Raw genomic sequence first — 20,486 nt, 5'->3', positions numbered from 1 at the left:
AGACCCAAGGAAACACACAGAGGCTTATATTAATTAAAACTGCTCAGCCATTAGCTCAGGCTAACTATTGACTAGCTCTTACACTTAAACTCAGCCCATTTCTGTTAATCTATATGTCACCACGTGTTCCATGACTTTACCTGTGTGCCATTACATGCTGTTCCCTGGACGGCGGGCTGGCGTCTCCTCACTTAGCCTTCCAGCCTTCCTACAATTCTTCTTGTTTGCTTATCCCACCTATACTTCCTGCCTGGCTACTGGCCAATCAGCATTTTTATTTATCAACCAATCAGAGCAACATATTCACAGCATACAGAGCAATATCCACAGTACAATTGCATGATTAAAGCTTTTTACAAAGGAGAAGGACCACTGAAGGCCACCACCCTCCATTCTAAGAACATTCTACTTGGGGTCAGTAGTCATTAGTTAAGGGGGGTACTAAAAAAATGTTAGCAAGGATTAATAGAGCATGACAAGATTCTGTTGTTTAGCTGCCTGTAATTTGTAATCATTTACCACAAATTGTCCCACTTTCTCATCCTGGGGGGATTCAATGGAGGCACGTGCTTCTCCCATACTGGGGGGTTTAATGGGGTTGGTTCAAGCAGCTCAGCACAGCCCAGGACCAAGGGGTTTAGGGGTACCCCTGCTGCTGGCACTGGCCTTGTAGCTGACAGATGTTGCACCAGCATGAAGGTACAGCTCCTGCCTTTGCCCTTACCTTTCCCTCAGCCACACTTGTCTGCTGAGGGGGCCTAGACTGGGTGAGAAATCGCCTCTCCAAGCACACTGTTTTCGCAGGAAGAAACGTACACAGCTCACTCTGAGGTGGTAACTTCGTACCTCTGGAGCGAGCATAGTGTTTTCCACCTGTGTTGTGTTATTATTTCTGCCTTCCACGAACTGTTGCCCGAGTTTTAAAGCCTTCCTGAAGCTCATGAGCACAGCATTTGGCTTTCTGTCAAATTTTCCTCCCAGAAACTTCTGTTGGCACAAATCTTGGCACATTTGCCTCTGAGCGAGGCCAGCAGACTCTTTCTGGTCTGCTTGTCCCTTCTCTTACCTCCTTTAGATTGTTTTAGCATCTATGAACCCACTTTACATACCATTTCAATTACTATGATCTTACAATTCCTCTATTTCCTCATAAAGATCATACCCCACCAGGGGTGCGACAAAACCACTAAAATCTCAAACTAGTCCTGTAGTAGTGTGAATGAGAACGGCCTCTATATACTTGAATACTTGTTCTGGAGGTGGTGGAATTGCCTGGGAAGGATTTAGAGGTGTAGCCTCATTGGAGAAGGTGCGTCGTTAGAGTCAGACTCCTCAATTCCCAGTGTGCTCTCTTTCTGTCTCCTGTTTATGGACTGATATGTGAGCTCTCAGCTCCCGCTGCCATGCCCCTGCTCTGCCATCAGACACTCCAACCTTTTGGAACACTAAGCCCAATTAAACTCATTCTTTTATAAGTTGCCTTTCGTCATGGTGTTTTACCATAGCAATATAAAAGTAACTAAGAAAAGTCACAAATGTCTCTGCTGAACTATTTTCTTAGTTCTCCTATGAACAGACTCTATCAGGTCCATTGAACTGGGCATCAAACATTGCTTGTCTCATGCCTATTATCTCATTACGCCTGTCCCTCCTTTATTATCTTCCAGTCCCCAGTGTTCACGGGGGCAATAACCCAGTGTCCTTAATGATTCATAGACGCCCATCCGGCAGAGACCGGTTCCCCTCACCTTCACTCAGATAACGCACTTTGTTTCAAGAGGAGATGACTAGTTCTATTACTTCATTCCTCTGCTTCTGTGACGCTTGCTTTGTTTCCATCTGCCTGCACCTCTACAGTCTCACAGACCGGGCTGGGAAATGTTCCTCTAGCTTCAAAGCCTTTCCAGATTCAAGCGGTTCAATGGTAGACTACTCCTTGACCATCATAAGTTTCCTGCCCCAGCCCATTATCAAAGCCCCCATCAGTATACTGAATCATGGGTTTTTCACTTCTTCCATATTCAGGAGAAGACCTGAGAACTGTCTTCTGTCACGTCTGCCCCCCCTCTTCCCTCCTCATTACCCAGCTCTTCCCATGGGTTCTATGTTTTGGGATCCCAAGAGGAACCCAATACTCTCTTTTCACTTTTGTTCCCCCACCCCCACCCAGCTGTAAGGGACAGCAAGCCGACACCTCCATCTCACATCTCTTCCATCCAGCGTATTTGACAAATCAGAAGACAATGTGGAGGATGCTATCCATAAGTCCATTTCCCTTTTTGGTACCTCCTTTACATGAGCACATCCCCCCCTGCCAGCCATCTTGTCCTCAGTAGCAAGTCCTTTTATGCCCAGCAGCTGCCACGCCAACAGCCATGGTGACTTATCAGCAATCCCATATACGATACTTCCAGGGACTGCATGTGTTCGCGTGTCATTCAGTCATTTTCAGGGCACCCCCACACTCCCCTGGTGGACCTCACTCACCGTGGGATCCTCTCCATGATACTCCACTTCAATATGGCCTAGTCTTTTCAGTTAAATGTCTTGCTGTCTAGAGCAGGGCTCATGTCACTACTATCCCAGCAAGAAGGTACACCGTCATATCCTACATGGGAAGAGTGACCACATTAAAATAACCCCCACAAATACTCCTACCTCTGCTGTGGAACATTCCTTTTTCTATACTATGAACATGTATTACTCTCATTGGCTAATAAAAAGCTGATTGGCCAATAGCTGGGCAGGAAGAGATTGAGCACGAGGTTTACAAACCTCAGTTGCATACTTTGCTATCTGTAACAAGGGCCACGCAATAACTCTTCCCAACTTTATCTTTACTTATGTCATACTATACATTTTGGTACAGTGATGGTGTCTTAGTTTGCTTTCTGTGGATGTGAGAACTCCTTCTTCCTTGGGGAAGAAAGAGTTGATTTGGTTTGTGCCTCCACACCACTGTCCATCACTGAGGGAAATGAAGGCAGGAACCTGGAGGCAGGAACTGATGCCGAGGCCACAGAACAATGCTGCTCACTGATTGGCTTCTCATGGTTTGCTCTGCTTGCTTTCTTATACAGTCCAGGACCATCAGCATGGGGTAGCCCCACCCTCAGTGGGCTGCACTCTGAGCCTTTCCACAGAAATCATCAATCAAGAAAATTCACTGTAGATTTTCCCACAGGCCAATCCAATGGAGGCATTTTCTCAATTGATGTTCTTCCCAGATGAGTCTAGTTTATGCCAAGTTGACAAAAATAATTAATAATAATAACTAGGACAGATGGTAGTTTTAAATATCAACTTGTCACAACCTAGAATCAAACTGGGATTTTCATTGAATAACTCATGGCTTGTGGGAATGGCATTATCTATCCATGCAGAGTGCCTCTGCTCAAAAAAAATTTTTTTTAATGTATATTTTAAGCCAGGTGGTAGTGGTGCATGCCTTTAATCTCAGCACTTCGGAGGCAGAGGCAGGAAGATCTCTGAGTTAGAGGCCAGCCTGGTCTACAGAGCGAGTTACAGGACAGTCAGGGCTACACAGAGAAACCTGTTCTGAAAAAAAACAAAAAAGCAAAAAACCAAAACATCAAAAAAGGAAAGAAAACATATTTAAAAATTAAGTAGTGAGTAGTTATAAGTCTTTCCATACATCCTTAATTTTTAAAAACAGTATGTGTGCGTGTGTGTGTGTGTGTGTGTGTGTGTGTGTGTGTGTGTGTGTAGTCATGCATGCTCCACAGCACACAACTGGAGTTCAGAAGACAGCTTTGTGGAGTCAGTGCTCTCCATCAGGTCATCAGGTGCTTTTACCTGCTCAGCCATCTTGCCCCCAATTCCTACTTAAATCTTCCCATCCACCTCCTCCTTTCTCCCATCTCTTCATCCCCATCCGGCTTAAGCCCTTCCATTTCCGGTACCCCCCTCTCTACTTTCCACGTGTTCTGCTGTTCCCATTCTCTCCAATGGCCTCTTCTTCCCCTCCCTCTCAGGAGGAGCTTTTTCTAGAGCTTTGTAGAGACACTCTGATTGAAGCAAACAAATCTAGAAATGAAAATCTGGGATCTGAGTAGGAAAGAGGACATTCAGAGTCTGTCTTTCTGGGTCTGCCATTACTTCAACATACCTTCTAGCTCCACCCACTTTCCTATGAATAATTCATTAGTCCATCTCTGCTGATTTCATGTCCTAGCTATTGTAAATAGGGCAGCAATGATTACGGATATGCAAGGGTCTCTGAAGTAGGATATAGACCCTTTTGGGTACACGCCCAGGGGTGGCATAATTGGTCACGTGGTAGTTCTTTCGGCTTTGTGAGAAATGTCCACACTCATTTTCATAGTGGCGGCACTATGAATTTACAAAATTTACACATCCAACAGCTGGGAAAGGGCTCTCCCTTCTCCCACAAACTCACCAGCATTTGTTAAAACACCTTTCAACACCTCTGCATGGCTAGGAAGATTCTTTCATATCTTCTGCTCAGCTTGAGAACTTGAACTTTAAAGATTTTATTTACTTTAAATTTATTACTATTATTATTATTATTATTAGAAACCAAGTGTTCTCCTAGCCTACCTTCAGTACCTCAGGGCCAGAAGTCACATCATCATCAGCTGTCAAATTTGACACCTGTACCCTTTAAAAGGTCCCCGCCATCAGAGACCAATCTCTTTTTTTTTTTTTTTTTTTTTTTTTTTTTTTTTTTTTTTTGGTTTTTCGAGACAGGGTTTCTCTGTGTAGCTTTGCGCCTTTCCTGGAACTCGCTTTGGAGACCAGGCTGGCCTCGAACTCACAGAGATCCGCCTGGCTCTGCCTCCCGAGTGCTGGGATTAAAGGCGTGCGCCACCACCGCCCGGCTTGAGACCAATCTCTTACTCTGTCTCTCCCTGTCTCTTGCTGTTTGTCTGTCTCTCTCTTGTCCCCTGCTCAGAGTGGGCCTTTTGCTCCCCGCTCCCCCAACAAACCTCTTGTGTGAGATCTGCTTCATGGTATGTGGCATTCCTTGGCTCTGATCCACCAAGGTACTCTGCTGCATAAACCCTAACATTGGTGCCTTGGGACTCGGGAGGATATCCTGGTGCCTTCATGCTCCCCACGAGGAGGTCTAAGTCATACGGGGACCCAATCCCTTATCCCCAGTCTATCTTCAATAGATTCACCTTCTGGCTCACCAATTGCTGGGCACCCCTTCCAACAGCTCTAACTGGTAAGTTTTTCCTTTGGTCTGCGTAAATGCTTCCCTGAATCCGAGAAAGAGTGAGAGCTGAGTGTCGGGCGCCCTCTGGTATTCTTGGAGGCGGTCTTTAAGGCTATGATGGACCCCTTCTGATCATTTCCCTTGGGTCTTTGAGCTCTGTTTTCACCTTCTGGCTTCATTCTAAAGTCCTGGTGCCAGGCACCGTGTCTCCTCGAGCTTTTTAGCTCTGACCCCCATCTGGTGAGGGGACAACCCACTGAACAGCTTGTGCCTTCCTCGTTTGGTCCCTCTGAGTCCTTGGGATGCCTTGGACTTCAGACCTTGGACCTCCCCCTCTTCCTCACCTAAGGGAACTGTGTTACCCATACCTCCGGGCTCCCCTTTGGAGAACCTCTAACCCCCTCACCTAGCACCCTACTTACCTGCCTTTGCAGTCGAATCCGGCCTCAATACCCCTTAGATAATCGATCAAAATGGCCGCCCAGCAGCACCCTAGATTCCAATATTATTAAGGACTTCTACAGCTAATGCAAGTGATTGGAGAAAGTCCCTAGTTCTTTGTTCTCTGCTCCAAGCCCTGTGTGTTTTCACGCTCTCCCGCCAACACTCAGTAAACATCCAGTCTTTAAGTTGCAGTGGATGGATCTGTAAATTTGTTGCAAATAGAAGCCAGAGCCGGACCTAGCAGAAGAAACCGGACCTAGCAGAAACCGGAAAAGCCAAGGACCAGGCCCCCTGCAGCTTCTGCTCTGGAGTCCTAGTCTTCAGCGGCGCCTTCCCTCTGGCCTGCTGCGCCCTCCACCTGGGTACTTATGTACTTCTCAGTTCCTCCTTGTCCCTTAGCCGGTCCTCGCCTTGCCCTGTGCCATAAATGTCTCTCTGGCTCCTGGAGCCAACTTCTTGGTCCTTAGGGCAGCTTTCTCTCTCTGCTCTGGGCTCTGGCCTTCTGTACCCATATGGGTCTCTCTACTAAAGACTTGCAGGGCTCCCTTTTCCACTGCACCCTCCTGGCTGTCTCTGGCTCCAGCCTGCAGCCTTCAGCTCCCTCTTAAAGCTTATAGGAGCACAGTGTTCTGCTTTGTGATCCTCTCTCTCTCTTCCTCCACGGACTCAGATTTTTATTACCGCAGCCTGGTCTCAGTACAGATCAGTGGCCAAAAAACTGGCAAACTTGATTTCCAAATTTTCGCAAATCACCAACAATTGCTACTGCCCAGACAAATGATCCCCAAATATCTCGTACCTTTAAATTGCGCTGCACTACACTTTCTCTACTTTCCGCTCTTAAAAATCTTTTATCTCTATGAATTCTCTGTGTTCTGCTCAAAAAAAAAAAAATCTCTTAAGATTATGCTGTAAACTCTATTTTAGGATTTGTAAATCCTTTGGGTATGGTTTAAAATCTATAAAACCTGTAACAAAATTAGGCTTTAAACTTATAACAAAAGCCTTATACTAAAAACAACAACAACAACAACAACAATAATAATAATAATAATAATAATAATAGGCTGAAGAGATGGCTCAGAGGCTAAGAGCACCGGCTGCTCTTCCAGAGGTCCTGAGTTCAATTCCCAGCACCCACAGGGTGGCTCACAACCATCTGTAATGAGATCTGGTGCCCTCTTCTGGCATGCAGGTGTACATGCAGGCAGAACACTGTATACATAATAAATAAATAAATCTTTTTTTTAAAGGCCCTTTGCCTATATATTACAAAAAATTTTTTTTTTTAAATTTTGATCCTAGAAGAGCTTAAACTCAAAACAGGGATGGAATGTAAAGTCCTAGTCTTATGAAAACTACTAACTTGTAAACTCTTAAGGATAATTAAGTCATAAAAATTAATGGTCAGTCATCTTATATATGATCAAATTCTTTAATGTATCCAGAATTATACTTGTAGTCATGTTAAATACTAATGTAGTTTAATTACAGGAATAAGCTTTATTTAGCCTCCAAAACAAGTAATTAGAAACAAGCAAAGTTTGTCTAGATAGACTTAATAGATAGTGGTCCTCAAACTCTTCAGAAATCTGCTGAATATGGCATTTAAAATGTTTAATAAAAAAAGCTTCTCATAGCAGGGAAGTGGTGACACATACCTTCAATCCCGGCACTCAGGAGGCAGAGGCAGGAGGATCTCTGTGAGTTCAAGGCCAGCCTGGTCTACAGAGCGAGTTGCAGGGCAGGGCAACACAGAGAAACTCTGTCTCAAAAAACAAAACAAAAACCAAAAACAAAGCAAAACAAAAAAAGCCTTTTGTGATAGAGAGAAATGCTAGTTTCTGGCAGCACCCCTAAGATCTCCTCCAAGGAAGATGATGGGGCACAGAACTCTACCTGGAGCTTGCTTTAAATGTGGCAAAGCCAGCCACAGGGTAAAAAACTGTCCTTTACCTGCCACCAGGACCATGTCCAAACCGTGGACAAGCAGGACACTAGGAAGTTGATTGCCCCCCCTTTGTCTATAAGGTAGGCCAGTCCTCCCAAATTCCTACTCCACAGAAAAGTCTGCCAGATCTTCTGGACCTGGCAGCTGAAAACTGATCCTGCCCTGGGACCTCTGCCCCCAAAGACCACAAAGGGTAGGATGACTGTCCAGGTAAGTCTCTGTCATTTTTAATAGATTCAGGAGCTGCCGTCTGTACTTCCTGCTTACTCGGGTGAAATGTATTCTTCTCAGATCTCTGGTGATGTTGATGACTAGGCTTTGTCAGTCAACAGCAGCAACCAAGGCTTCAGCTGCCTCCTCAGTTCTCTTCACGTGTAAAAATCAAGCCTCAGGCCTCACTTTCCTAGAGCTATGTCTACATCTAGACACAATTGACCTTCCTACTAGACTCCGAAAAGACATAAACTCACAAAACAGATTTCAATGTAACTTTTTACTATTCTGTTATTTAAAGGAACTTGCTTTACAATGACTGTTCTCAGTAATCAGCCACCTGTGTCTCGTGATCGGATAGAAAATGATTGGATAGAAAAAAGGTGTAAAGTTCATGTAAGGTCTGAGGATATGAAAACTTAAGTTGTGAGAATCTAAGATCTAAGAAAGTGTTTTGCAAGTTATAAAGGTCTAAGGATGCAAAAGCTTAAGTTGTGATAAGAAAGTGACTTAAAGTATGTGAAAATGTTTCAGATTTCTTTCCTTCTCTGTGTTACTGTTCTGTTAAGACTTCAAAAGTTCAGAAGTTTACCAATCAACAGAGTTCTGATAAGCTATTGATCTAGCTCTGGTAATCATTGACTACTGTTACAGTCGCAAGCTCAAGATTTTAAATTCCCTTTGGTTGTCTACTAAGTATAGACTTAAAAGTGCTTCTCATTGTATGAAACACATCTTGTCTAATCTATATACACCAGTCTTCTGGACAGAGGAAAGAATAGTCATGATTTTAACTCAGAATAATTGTGGGTCCCCAAGCTTCTACTATGACTCAAAGGCTTGAGTCTAGAATGTGGATTTCAGTACAGACTATAGTCAGTGGTAATGCTAACATGTCTAAAACCTATCTCTTTTTGTAAACTTAAATTCTTGTAAGCTTCAGGGTATCAGCTTGAATCCACCTCTCATAGGTCAAATGGACTCCAGATGAGTACTCCTGGCAATCAACATCCTGTTTCCCCACCTGCCTATTCTGCTTATTCCTGAGGGTGGGATCTCCTCCACCCTTCCCTGGCCTTGGGATTCCCCTGCCCAAGCTACAAGGTCCAGGAGCCTAAAAGTTTCAAGTGTACATCCTGGATAAAAAAATTAATTTTTTAATTAATTAAAATAAAAAATTCCCGCCTCTTTTGGGTTTTGGTTCCAAGATGACCAAAAGAAGAAGAAACAACGGTCGGGCCGAAAAGTGCCGCGGCCGTGTGCAGCCAATTGGCTGCTCAAACTGCACCCGGTGCGTGCCCAAAGACAAAGCCATTAAGAAGTTCGTCATTCGGAACACTGTAGAGGCCGCTGCTGTCGGGGACACATCCAAAGCAAGTGTCTTCGACGCCTATGTGCTTCCCAAACTCTCTGTGAAGCTGCATTGCTGCGTGAGCTGTGCTATTCATAGCAAGGTAGTCAGGAATCGATCTCGTGAAGCCCGCAAGGACCGAACACCCCCACCACGATTTAGACCTGCTGGTGCCGCACCGCGACCTCCACCAAAGCCCATGTAAAGAGATGGTTTCATAAAGACAAGAAAAAACACCTTGGAAAGATAAAATGGGACTTATACTTTAAAAAAAAAAATCCCCTAAACTCCTTAACTTTACCCTCTGTCCCTAGTATATATCTATTCTAGCAACCTGCCAATCTACAGGTGTTCCCTCAAAATCTGCATCCCAGATGGCTTCACAGTGGCTAGCCCCAGGTAGTCCAGCCTCATGGACACTGCCTGTACTTCCCTAGCCCAAGATGATCCTGCAGATCCCAGACAGCGGGGAAAATAGCCTGCTCTTCTAGGACTTGGCCAACACCTCAGCTTTCTTGAGTCCCCCAAAATGTCGACACCCCTAGACAATGGAGCAGTCTAAAGAGCATGGTGCACCTTCCTATTTCCTCACCTTTTATAATAAACAAAAGGAGGAATGTTAGAAACCAGGTGTTCTCCCAGCCTGCCTCCAGCCACTCAGGACCAGCAGCCTTGTGATCATTAGCCACCAAATGCAACACTTTAAAAGGTCCCCGCTGTCACAGACCACCCCCCCATCTCTCTGTGTGTCTGTGTCTGTGTGTCTCTCTGTGTGTGTGTGTCTCCCTGTCTCTTGCTGTCTGTCTCTCTGTCTCCCTCTCTCTCCTCCCTGCTCTGAGATGGCCTTTCAGTCCCTGCCCCCAATAAATCTCTTGTATGATATCTGTTGCGTGGCGTGATCTCTGTGGCACTCCTCGGCTCAGATCTGCCAAAGTACTCTGCTGCATAAACCTTAGCAATTATTACTTATTGTATGCATTATATGTGTTTTGCCTGCATGCATGTTTGCACACCTTGCCAGAATAGGGGGAGTGGAACCCCTGGAACTGGAATTGCAGATGCATGTGAGCTGCCTAGATCCTCTAGAAAAGCGTAAATAAGTAAATAGTAATAAAACAGCAATAAAGATGTTAAAGGGTAGCAGTAGTATAAATGAAAAAATGAATCTTAATTCTTTTTTCATATTTGATTTTTTTTATCCTTATCCAAGTTGCCCTAAAAGACTTACTATTAACATGTTTAGAAGTAATAACTCATGATATATAATATATAACAAGTGTTATTAGTAAAAGTAGTTTTCCTCCATATTGAAAACGAAAATGAAGTGTTTTATTTGGTTGGTTTCTGTTTTTTTTGAGACAGGGTTTCTCTGCTTAGCCCTGGCTGTCCTGGAACTTGCTCTGTAGACCAGGCTGGCTGTAAACAGATATTTCCTGTCCCAACTGCCTGGTCCAAATTAACAACTCAGAGGCTGAATATGCATTATAAATGCTCAGCCAATAGCTCAGGCTTATTACTAACTAACTCTCACATTTTAAGTTAACACATATCCCTTATTTACCCTCTGCTATGTGGTGGTATCTTTATTAGCATGGCATGTTCATCTCCTGCTCCCTCTGCATCTGACTGGTGATTTTCCTGACCCTGCCCTCCTTCTTCCCATCATTCTCAGTTTGGCTTTCCTGCCTAACTTCCTGCCCGGCTACCATCCTGTCAACTTTTTATTAACCAATGAGAGTAATACATATTCATAGTGTAGAAAAGGATTGTTCCACAGAATTTCCCCCTTTTTGTCTAGTTAAAAAGGAAGGTTTAAACCTTAATATAGTAAAACTATATACAACAAAACCAGTTATTAAATAAGAATTACAGTAACAATATCCAATCCATTTGCATTTGGAAAAATTACAGAAAATACTTAATTATCTTGTCTAAAGTTTTGTATCTAATTTACTTTCTATTATAACTAAGAAAAACTGTAATTATGACCAGTTAGTTCTCTTCTTCCACCTTGTGGGTCCTGTACTCGAGAGAACAGAAAACAAAAAACAAAAAAAAAAAAACACTGAGATGGCCGTTCCATGATTAAGGGAAGGTTTTTATTATAAGAAAGACAAAACATCCAGAGGCTTCTGGAAGAGTCCAGAGCAGAGAGAAGCAGTCTGGGCATGGCCTGGGCTAGGGGAGCAGAGAAGATAGAGGGACAGGGGCATCTGAGGTGAGAAGGGCCAGGATGCTAGTGTGGGGCTTTGAAATGTATAATGGGTACTTGTGACTAGGGACTGAAGGAGCCTGAGGTCAGCATGGATTTTGATATGCTGATAGCTGCTACAGGTATATGTCAATGAAGAGCCCTATGTCTCTCTGCCAGAAGCAAGGGAAATGACTCCTTTTGGAAGGAACCTGTTTCATAAGTTCCTGAGGAATATTGACTTTAATCCAACCATCAGAAATCCTTCTTGGTTTCTGAAGTCCAGTTTGAATTGAGCCTAGACTCAATATTGGGCCAAGTAAGTAGGCCTGCCCCTTTGGAGGAAATGGAGTACCCTTTGGACCTATCAGGTCTCAGGAATTAGACTCACACTGAGAGACTCTAGGCCTTTGGGCTGAAGATGGATGCCCCAATGTTGTGGAGGAACTTTGGATGACTGTCCAGCCAGACAGCTGTCTCTGTCATTCTAGATTTTTGGAAGTTGCTTACAATGCTCTTCCTCTTTACTTAGACAATATTATGTCCCTCTGAGGTCTTTGATGTAGTTGAAGACTAGATAGTTATAATTATAATTTTCCTTGGTTATGATAAAAGGTAAGTTATATGTGAAACCTTAAACTTACAAATATAGGATAAATAGGATATTCTCTTTAATTTTGCCAAATACAAATAGACTAGATATTATAACTGTAATGTTTGCTTGATAACTGTTTTGTTATATATAATTTTACTATGTTAAAGTTAAAACCTTCCTTTTTGATTAGACAGAAAAGGGGAAGTGCTGTGGAATGTCGTTCTGTATGCTGTGAATGTGTGTTGCTCTGATTTGGTTGATAAATAAAATGCTGATTGGCCGGTAGTCAGGCAGAAAGTATAGGCAGGATAAGCAGACAAGGGGAATTCTGGGAAGAGGAAGGCTGAGTCAGGAGACGCCAGTGAGCCACCCAAGGAGCAACATGTAATGGGACACAGGTAAAGTCACAGAACATATGGTGATACATAGATTAATAGTTATGGGCTAATTTAAAATATAAGGGATAGCTAGCCAAAGGCTTGAGTCATGGCCATGTAGTTATAATTAATATAAGCCTCTGTGTGTTTACTTGGGGGACACGAGTAGGAAAGATTTGTTCCTACCACCGGCCAGCCGGGACGCAGGAAAACTTCCAGCTGCAAATGACCCACTGATTCCTCTCACTGGCGTTTTAGTGTTCTTTATAGGGAAAAAGAACTACACAAACAAATGGATTTGCTTCCCAAGGTTACACAGTCCTGCCAGGGGAAAATTCAGGTTTAAGTGGAATGTCCGAAGATGGGATCATTTGGCCACTAGGGGGCAGCATACAGGCATGATTTCTCAAAATTTAAAAGCAAGGAAAAAAGAAGGCTGCTTCTTATTTGGAAAAACAAAAAGTCAAAAACAAACAAACAAACAAACAAAAAACCACATTGAAAGTGCAATGTGCCAAATATGTTAGGATTATCTTAACCCTAACCTTTTGCTTCCAAATTTACTAATAGTTTAGCCTTTTAGCTTTTTGAACACACATTACATTTTTCTCTCATTTCTATTAGTCATATTTTTGTTTCTTTCTCTCCCTTTCTTTCTCCCTTTCTTTCTTTCTTTCTTTCTTTCTTTCTTTCTTTCTTTCTTTCTTCCTTCCTTCCTTCCTTCCTTCTTTCTTTCTCTTCTTCTTCTTCTTCTTCTTCTTCTTCTTCTTCTTCTCTCTCTCTCTCTCTCTCTCTCTCTCTCTCTCTCTCTCTCTCTCTCTCTCTCTCTCTCTCTCCCTCCCTCTCTCTCTCTCTCTCTCTGGCAGGATCTTACTATGTAGCCTTGGCTGGCCTAATTATGAAGACCAGACAGGCCTCAAACTCATGGAGATCCACTCGCTCTCCCTCCCAAGTGCTAGGATTAAAGGTGTTCCTCACCACACTTGGTAGCCTCACTTTTAGGTGGATGATAGTTTACAGAGGCGCTGATCATTTCCTAAGTGGACAAAATAACTGTCCCTATTGGCCATTCTTTACTGTAGACACGGTCCCATCGTTCTCTACCTGTGACCTTGTCAGAATCTACTTACTTTTGTAGCCTCCAAAGCCTACGTTAATTAGCATTCTGTTCGTGATAGCATGTGGAGCAATGGCCTAACCCATCCTTTCTTCCAGGCCGTGTGTGATCCTGGCTTGTCTGATTCCTCAGCTGAGCTGGCGGCCTCTTCTCTCCTCTGGAAGCATGGGACGTCTGTCCTTCTCTCAGGGCGTATCCTCGCTTCGCTCTTTATCTGGGAGGCCTTGAGAGAGTCGTTCTCATGCTCCAGCCCTCATCTCAAGAACCAGTTTCTGCAAGGCCGTACAACATGCCACCTTCTGGTGAAAAGTCTGAATTCCTCAGTGAATTTTTTTTTTATTTATGTGCAGACTAAATAAATAACACCTTCCTTTTTCTCTTTTATTAGTTTTCATAGTCTATAAATTCTGACTACTTTATTGGTTTCCATGAGCCACAGACTGGATAGCACTTTGTGGTACACGTGTTCGTGTGATACAGCCAAGGATGAGACGAAAGGCAAATGTGTTGCCTGTTTTGGTAATACGTCAAATACGTCATCTGTACTTTAGAGATTTACTTTTATTATTTTAAATTATTTGTATGAGTGTGGGGGTGCGTGCATGTAGGCACAGGTGCCCTCGGAAGCTAGAGGCATCAGATCCCCCTGAAGCTGGAGTTACAGGTGGCTGTGAGCTGCCCAGCACAGGTGCTGGACCCAAACTCAGGTTCTTTGGAAGAACGTATGCTCTGAACCACGGAGCTCTCTCTCTCTCTCTCTCTCTCCAACCCCTGAATAGTCTTTAATATCACATTGGATTTGTTGTTTCATCAGATCATAAAATACAACTTGCCTCAATATGTGTGTGTGTGTGTGTGTGTGTGTGTGTGTTCACGTTCGTGTGCGCATGCGCGTGCACAAGTCAGGGAAGGACACTCTTTTTACCGCTCTCCACCGTATTCTCTTGAGAAAGGGTTCTTCACTGAACCTGGAGCTAGGCTGAGGCCAGCAAGACCAGCCATCCCCCTGCTTCGGCTCACCAGTACTGGGGTCACGACCAACATTGTAAGCGGGTTCTGGGGATTCGAACTGAGGCCATCATGCTTGTGCGGCAAGTGTTGTTAATCCGCTGAGCCATCTTCCCAGTCCAAGTTGCCTGAATCTTAAAAACAACACATCGGACAGCATTTTTTAAAACTAACCAATCTTCTTACAAAGTTGTGTTAGGCCACCTCATTATACCCTTTTGTCAAGAGTTTAAAATCTCACGTTGATGGGGGAAAAGCAAAAAGAAAAACTTCAAGAGTGAATGTCTTGCGCAAGAAGAAAGTGTGATAGAGGAAAACACAGACTATATGAAGCCGGGTGGGGGCATTGATGGACCGTGTGAGGAAGAACAGTGGGGAAGAGGGGGATGAGGATGCGCCACACTGAAATCAGCCGCTTCGTCAGCAGACGGGGCAAGCTCCCAGCCTGGCCTCTGTTCCCTCTTTGAAAGTGTTCTCTCTTTCTTGCCAGGAAGCAGAAACAACCTGTACCACTGAAGGTGGGGCTGGTGCATTATGAGTCCCGCTTTTCAGGAGTTTCCTTGATCTTTCTGTTATTTACCGGGGCAGAAGTCCAGATGCAAATTCTGGGCTTTTCTTCTAGGTGGGGCTGTGGCTTAGAACCACGGGGGCTATTGTGCTGGCCGACTGTGCAGCTGAGAAGAATAGGAGACCCTACTGGGGAGAAAACAAGGGCCCAGGGGGAGCAGTCGGGCACGCATACTGTGGAATGCTGAGGAGGAAGAAAGCGCCGGTATCTGAGGGTTTGTCAGTAAGTGAGATGCCTCGATCCCCTACCTAGAAATGCTCTTTTAAGGGTCCTCTACAGGAAATATATAACAATAGGCAAGCATGTAGATGGTCATTTAAACCTTCTATAAGAAAGACTAAAACCAACCCGAATAAAAGAACTGGAAAGCAATGAGTGTTTTCAAACCATGGAATTTTATTTAGCCATGATAAAAAATGCAAGTTAGCATAAGTATACATTGTCAATTCAATTCTGTAAAAAAAACATACAGTTGGGAAAAGGTTGGACAGAAATATGACAGTAGCATAAGTACTTAATTTGTTTATTTTATTTTTATTTTTATTTTAAGGCAGGTTCTCGTGTAACCCAGGTTGGTTCCAAGCTCCTTTTCAGTTCTGTTTATGTAAAAGAACTTCTGTCCTAATCAACGTTATCTTTAGAATCAAAATCATTTTTCACATCTACCAGGATAATAGACCTTTTAAGAGTTTTAAATTATTATTATTATTATTATTATTTTAGATTTATTGATATTCCTTTATGTGTGTGAGGGTTTGCCTGCAGGTATACACACCATGTACATGTAAGGGCAATGGATCCCCTACAGCTGAAGTTACAGGTGTTTGTGAGCCACTGTGTGGGTACTGGGAATCAAACCCAGGCCCTCCGCAAGAGCAATAAGTGCTCTTAACTGCGGAGCCCTCTCCCCAGCACAGGAAAACACACTTTTATTCAGAACTGAAGACCAACCTTCAGTACTCACTTGACGTTTGATATCAAGCAGAGGCACGATCCACTGTGATTATGGCTGCTGGCTTTTTCCCCCGCCATGACACTTAAGTCCACCTTTGCTGCCCTATGCCTAGAAGACGATATTGATGAAAGCACGGACCAGTTGCAGTGGGGACCCCAGTGGTTTTGGAGATGCCAGTACCATAGAGTGACCAAGGACAGCAGGAGCAGCGGGGTGGAGCCAGCGGAAGCCTGGACGACAAGTTGTGTGCCGCAGAGGGCGGAGCCAGAGAGGTGGGCTAAACCTTTGGATGAGCCCAGGTCTTGAATGAATCCTAGACGTTGGATGTTGAGGTTTTTATACTGTTGGGAGTTTGGGTTTGCTTGGTTCAGATTGTGACTGTGCCCTGGTTCTTCCCTCTTGAAGTGGGAAGGTATTTAACTTAATTTTTATTTTTCTTACAGGAGCCCACAGCTGTAAGACTTTAGATTTTTAAAGAGACTGAAGTATTGGTGTTTTTTTTTTGTTTTCGTTTTTGTTTGTTTTTTATGTGCATTGGTGTTTCGTCAGCATGTGTGTCTCTGTGAGGGTGTCAGACTCCAGTTGTGAGCAGCCATGTGGGTGCTGGGAATAGAACCCGGGTCCTCTAGAAAAGCAGCCAGTGCTCTTAACCACTGAACCCTATCTCCAGCCTGAGACTGAAGTTTTTATGTTTGAATTTGTAAACACTGTGGGACTTTTAAAGATATTTATGTTTTATATTGTGATATTAATATTAACATGTCATTTGGGGGATACATGAGAAAAGAAGGGTTCTAATTGAAAAGTGATATGCTGAGCTGGTCTTGGTGGCACACGCCTTTAATTCCAGCACTGGGAGGCAGAGGCAGGCAGGTTTCTGAGTGTGATGCCAGCCTGGTGTACAGAGTGAGTTACAGGACAGCCAAAGCTGTTACACAGAGAAACCTTATTTCGAAAAAAAGAAAAGTGATGTGTTTGTGTGTCAACTGACAAGGAGTCAGTTGTACTGGCTGGTTTTATGTCAAGTTGACACAAGCTAGAGTCACATGAGAGGAGGGAGCCTCAACTGAGAAAATACTTCATAAGCTCAGGCTGCAGGCAAGCCTGGAGGGCATTTTCTTACTTAGTGATTAATGGGGGAGGGCCAGCCCATTGTGGGTGGTTCGATCCCCGGGTGGTCCTGAATTCTATAAGAAAGCAGGCAGAGCAAGCCATGAGGAGCAAGCCTGTAGGCAGCCCCTCTTCATGGCCTCTGGATCAGCTCCTGCCTCCAGGTTCCTGCCCTGTTTGAGTTCCTGTCCTGACGTCCTTCAATGATGGACTGCAATGTGGAGGTGTAAGCTGAATACACCCTCTCCTTCTCAACTTACTTTTAGTCAGGGTGTTTCATCGCAGCAAAGGAAATCCTAAGTATACTGGGTGTCACTATGTAGCCTTGGCTCGCCTGGAGTTGCTCTACAGACCAGGCTGCCCTTGAACTCACAGAGATCCACCTGTCTCTGCCTAGAGTGCTGGGATTAAAGGCGTGTATCACCATTCCTGGTCCAAGTTTGCACATTTCTATGTAAGTTAAAAAACCAAAACACATTATGTATTATTTGTTGCCACAGTGCATGTATGGGGGGCGGGGGTCAGAGAACAATCTGGGGTATCGGTCCTGGCCTGTCTCCCTTGTGAGCCCCTCTTGTGTTCACCTCCCATTTGGTCCCAGGAGTGCCAGAATTACAGCTGTGCCTTGCTAGCTTTACATGGGTTCTGGGGGTCCAAACACAGGTCCTCACTAGTGTTTCATCCTCTGAGCCAGCCCCCCCCCCACTTGTCCATTTAAATTTTATAGTCCTGTATGACACTGACTGGAACCTCCCCTCTGACTAAATTATATATATATATCTTATTTGTTTGTTTTGATTTTTTTGTTTTTTGAGACAGGGTTTCTCTGTATAGTTTTGGTGCCTCTCCTGGATCCTGCTCTGTAGACCAGGCTGGCCTCGAACTCACACAGAACCCTTGGCTCTGCCTCCCGAGTGCTGGGATTAAAGGCGCGTGGCACCACCGCCCTGCTAAATGATAGTTTGTTTTTGTTTTTTTAATGATAGTTTTTATAGGAAGCTCTTGGACTGCCAATTCCTTCTTCTAAGTGTAGACTTCTTTCTAGGCTCTTCCTTCTTTTCTTGCTCTCCAGTGCCTCTTGGTAGTTTTAAATATTTTATAAAGTTTTTTTTTTTTTTAATTTGGCCAAACATTGATTTGATAGGATCTACTTGGCAATTACTAGACGGTTCAAAGTTTATTTATTTATTTATTTTGAGACAGGGTCTTAATCTGGCTTATTACTAGGCAAACTGTTGTAGGTGTAAGCAAGCAGTTTAACTAAACTGCTGAAGAAATTACCAAATATAATCACAGCTGACTGCTTATAATACATATTACTGCTGAGCCTTTGGAACAAGAATTTGCACCTGAAATTCCTATCTAGAGGGTTCAAAAATCATCATACGAGCCAGGTGGTGGTGGTGGTGGTGAACACCTTTAATCCCAGCACTCTGGGAGGCAGAGGCAGGCGGATCTTTGTGAGTTCAAGGCCAGCCTGGTCTACAGATCGAGATCCAGGAAAGGCGCAAAGCTACACAGAGAAACCCTGTCTCGGAAAAAAAAAAAAAATCATTATATGAGATGCTTACATTTGGATATAGTATGAATTTTTGGTTACACACAATTTATTCAAACTTGAATTGGACTCAGAACATATTAAGTTCCATGAATATTTCATTTACATCTTTTTACATAGTGCTGAAATACATACAAGGGAGAAAAGAAAGCTTGGTTCTATTTATTCTGAAGACCTACTCTTCTTCCTTAACCTCACTTCACTCCAAGAAATTTAGTCTGTCTTTAATTCTGCCCTCCGTCTGCACCTACTGCCAATTTGCTTTTATTTATACTTATACCCATAAGCATTTTCCCGATGGGCTCTATATCCCTATAGATACTTTAAATGTCTCCTGGACATGGATCAAAACCTTGAATTTAAATCCATACATGGCAAATTCTCACATATGGTGATTTTTTTTCTCTTCTCAATGATCCCATCAAGACTCAGATGGACAAGTGGATTTTTAATTCATTCCGTTTTATGTATATAGTTGTTTCCTTTGGTGATCCCAGAACTCAAAAACTCAATAGTTAGTATATGGAGCTAACATTTATTACAGCAACAGTTACAGAGCTGGGCTGGAGAGACGGCTCAGGTGGGCAAGATGAGGACCTGAGTTTGGATTCTGGAATCCCCATAAAAGCCAGGCATGGCAGCTTCTGTCTGTAACTCCAGAGCAGGGTGGGAGTGAAGGGGGTGGGTGGACACAGGCAGATCTCTAGAGCTCACTGGCCAACAAGCCTAGCCAAATTGGTGAGCTCCAGGCTCAGTGAGAGACCCTGCTTCAAAACACAGGTGTGGAGTAAGGAAGACAGCTGACGATGTCCTCTGGCCTATATAAACACGGATATGTGCTCCTATACCTATATCACACACATACACACACACACACACACACACACACACACACACACACACACACACACACACACAGTTACAGAGCAAACACACCAGGAAAAAGATGTACCGATGAAATTCAGGGAGAGCCAACACAGGCTTCATGATGTCCCTTGTCTGAAGCCATGTAGGAATCCCCACCCCTTCCCTCCCTTCCTCTCAACAAGCTGTAGATCTGTGAACATCAGTTACCACAGCTCACTTGAGTCTTAGGAACCAACACTTTTGCAGGGTGCTGCTCTCATGCATTTTCACTGTGCAGTTAGTGATAGCAACTAAATAATGAATCATGAGGACCTCAATAATAAAACCAGTTGCTTATTATAAGTTGAGATTGATGTTTATATGAAACAACTTGGCAAGCTGATATGGAGTGGGTCATTTCTCTATTTGTATATAACAGAAGCATCATTAATAACATGCGGAATGCTCCGGGGTTTTTTCTAAAGGCTGAGGGTCAAAGGTGGCTCTCTTGGAGACACACCAAGAGGAAACAACCAGGTCTGTTCACTCTTTTGCACAAAGGTCTGTATAGCCTCACCTGTCACTTACTACCAATTCCTGGCTTACTATGGGGAACAGTATAGAGCTAATGAAGTCTGGGCACATAGAGGACAGTCTTTAGACCACTTGCTCTCTAACTCACTTCCTCTACTGTCTCTACAGCTCAACATATCTTAGCCTCCAATTTCTCTGAGTCTTCTTCACAGACAGGCTGCATAGAGGAAGTAGTTTATGCTATTTGGAAGAGAACCCCAAAGATAGACAGAGCTCAGCTGTAAAAACTGCAGGCCTTATCTCTTTTGTATAATTTAAATCCTTTATCTTTTCCCTGCAAATCTGCTTTGCTGCCTAGAATTCCTGTCTTCTCTATCTTTGCCACTACCTTTGACTCAACCTAAAACCCTCGAGCTGACATCTTTTCTCCCCTCTCTGAACAATAGCTAAAGTAACGGATGTTGC

General features: G+C 43.7%; 1 protein-coding gene across 1 annotated transcript; it reads left to right on the top strand.

Annotated features, from left to right (window-relative positions):
- The first annotated feature begins 9,019 nt into the window (after positions 1-9,019).
- Positions 9,020-9,367, top strand: LOC128119397 (40S ribosomal protein S26-like). The gene has a single exon (XM_052752796.1). It carries the CDS (start codon positions 9,020-9,022, stop codon positions 9,365-9,367), a length of 348 nt encoding a protein of 115 aa, XP_052608756.1.
- The last annotated feature ends 11,119 nt before the right edge of the window (positions 9,368-20,486 follow it).

Source organism: Peromyscus californicus, unplaced genomic scaffold, assembly GCF_007827085.1.
Source record: "Peromyscus californicus insignis strain IS unplaced genomic scaffold, ASM782708v3 Scaffold_23__1_contigs__length_62951481, whole genome shotgun sequence".
Taxonomy (NCBI): domain Eukaryota; kingdom Metazoa; phylum Chordata; class Mammalia; order Rodentia; family Cricetidae; genus Peromyscus; species Peromyscus californicus.
The sequence above is the reverse complement of the archived record's forward strand: the minus strand, read 5'-3'. Positions and strand labels throughout refer to the sequence as shown.

What these genes read in the sequence shown, in the direction of transcription:
- LOC128119397 (XM_052752796.1), top strand. Translation starts at nt 9,020, where the DNA reads ATGACCAAAAGAAGAAGAAACAACGGTCGGGCCGAAAAGTGCCGCGGC.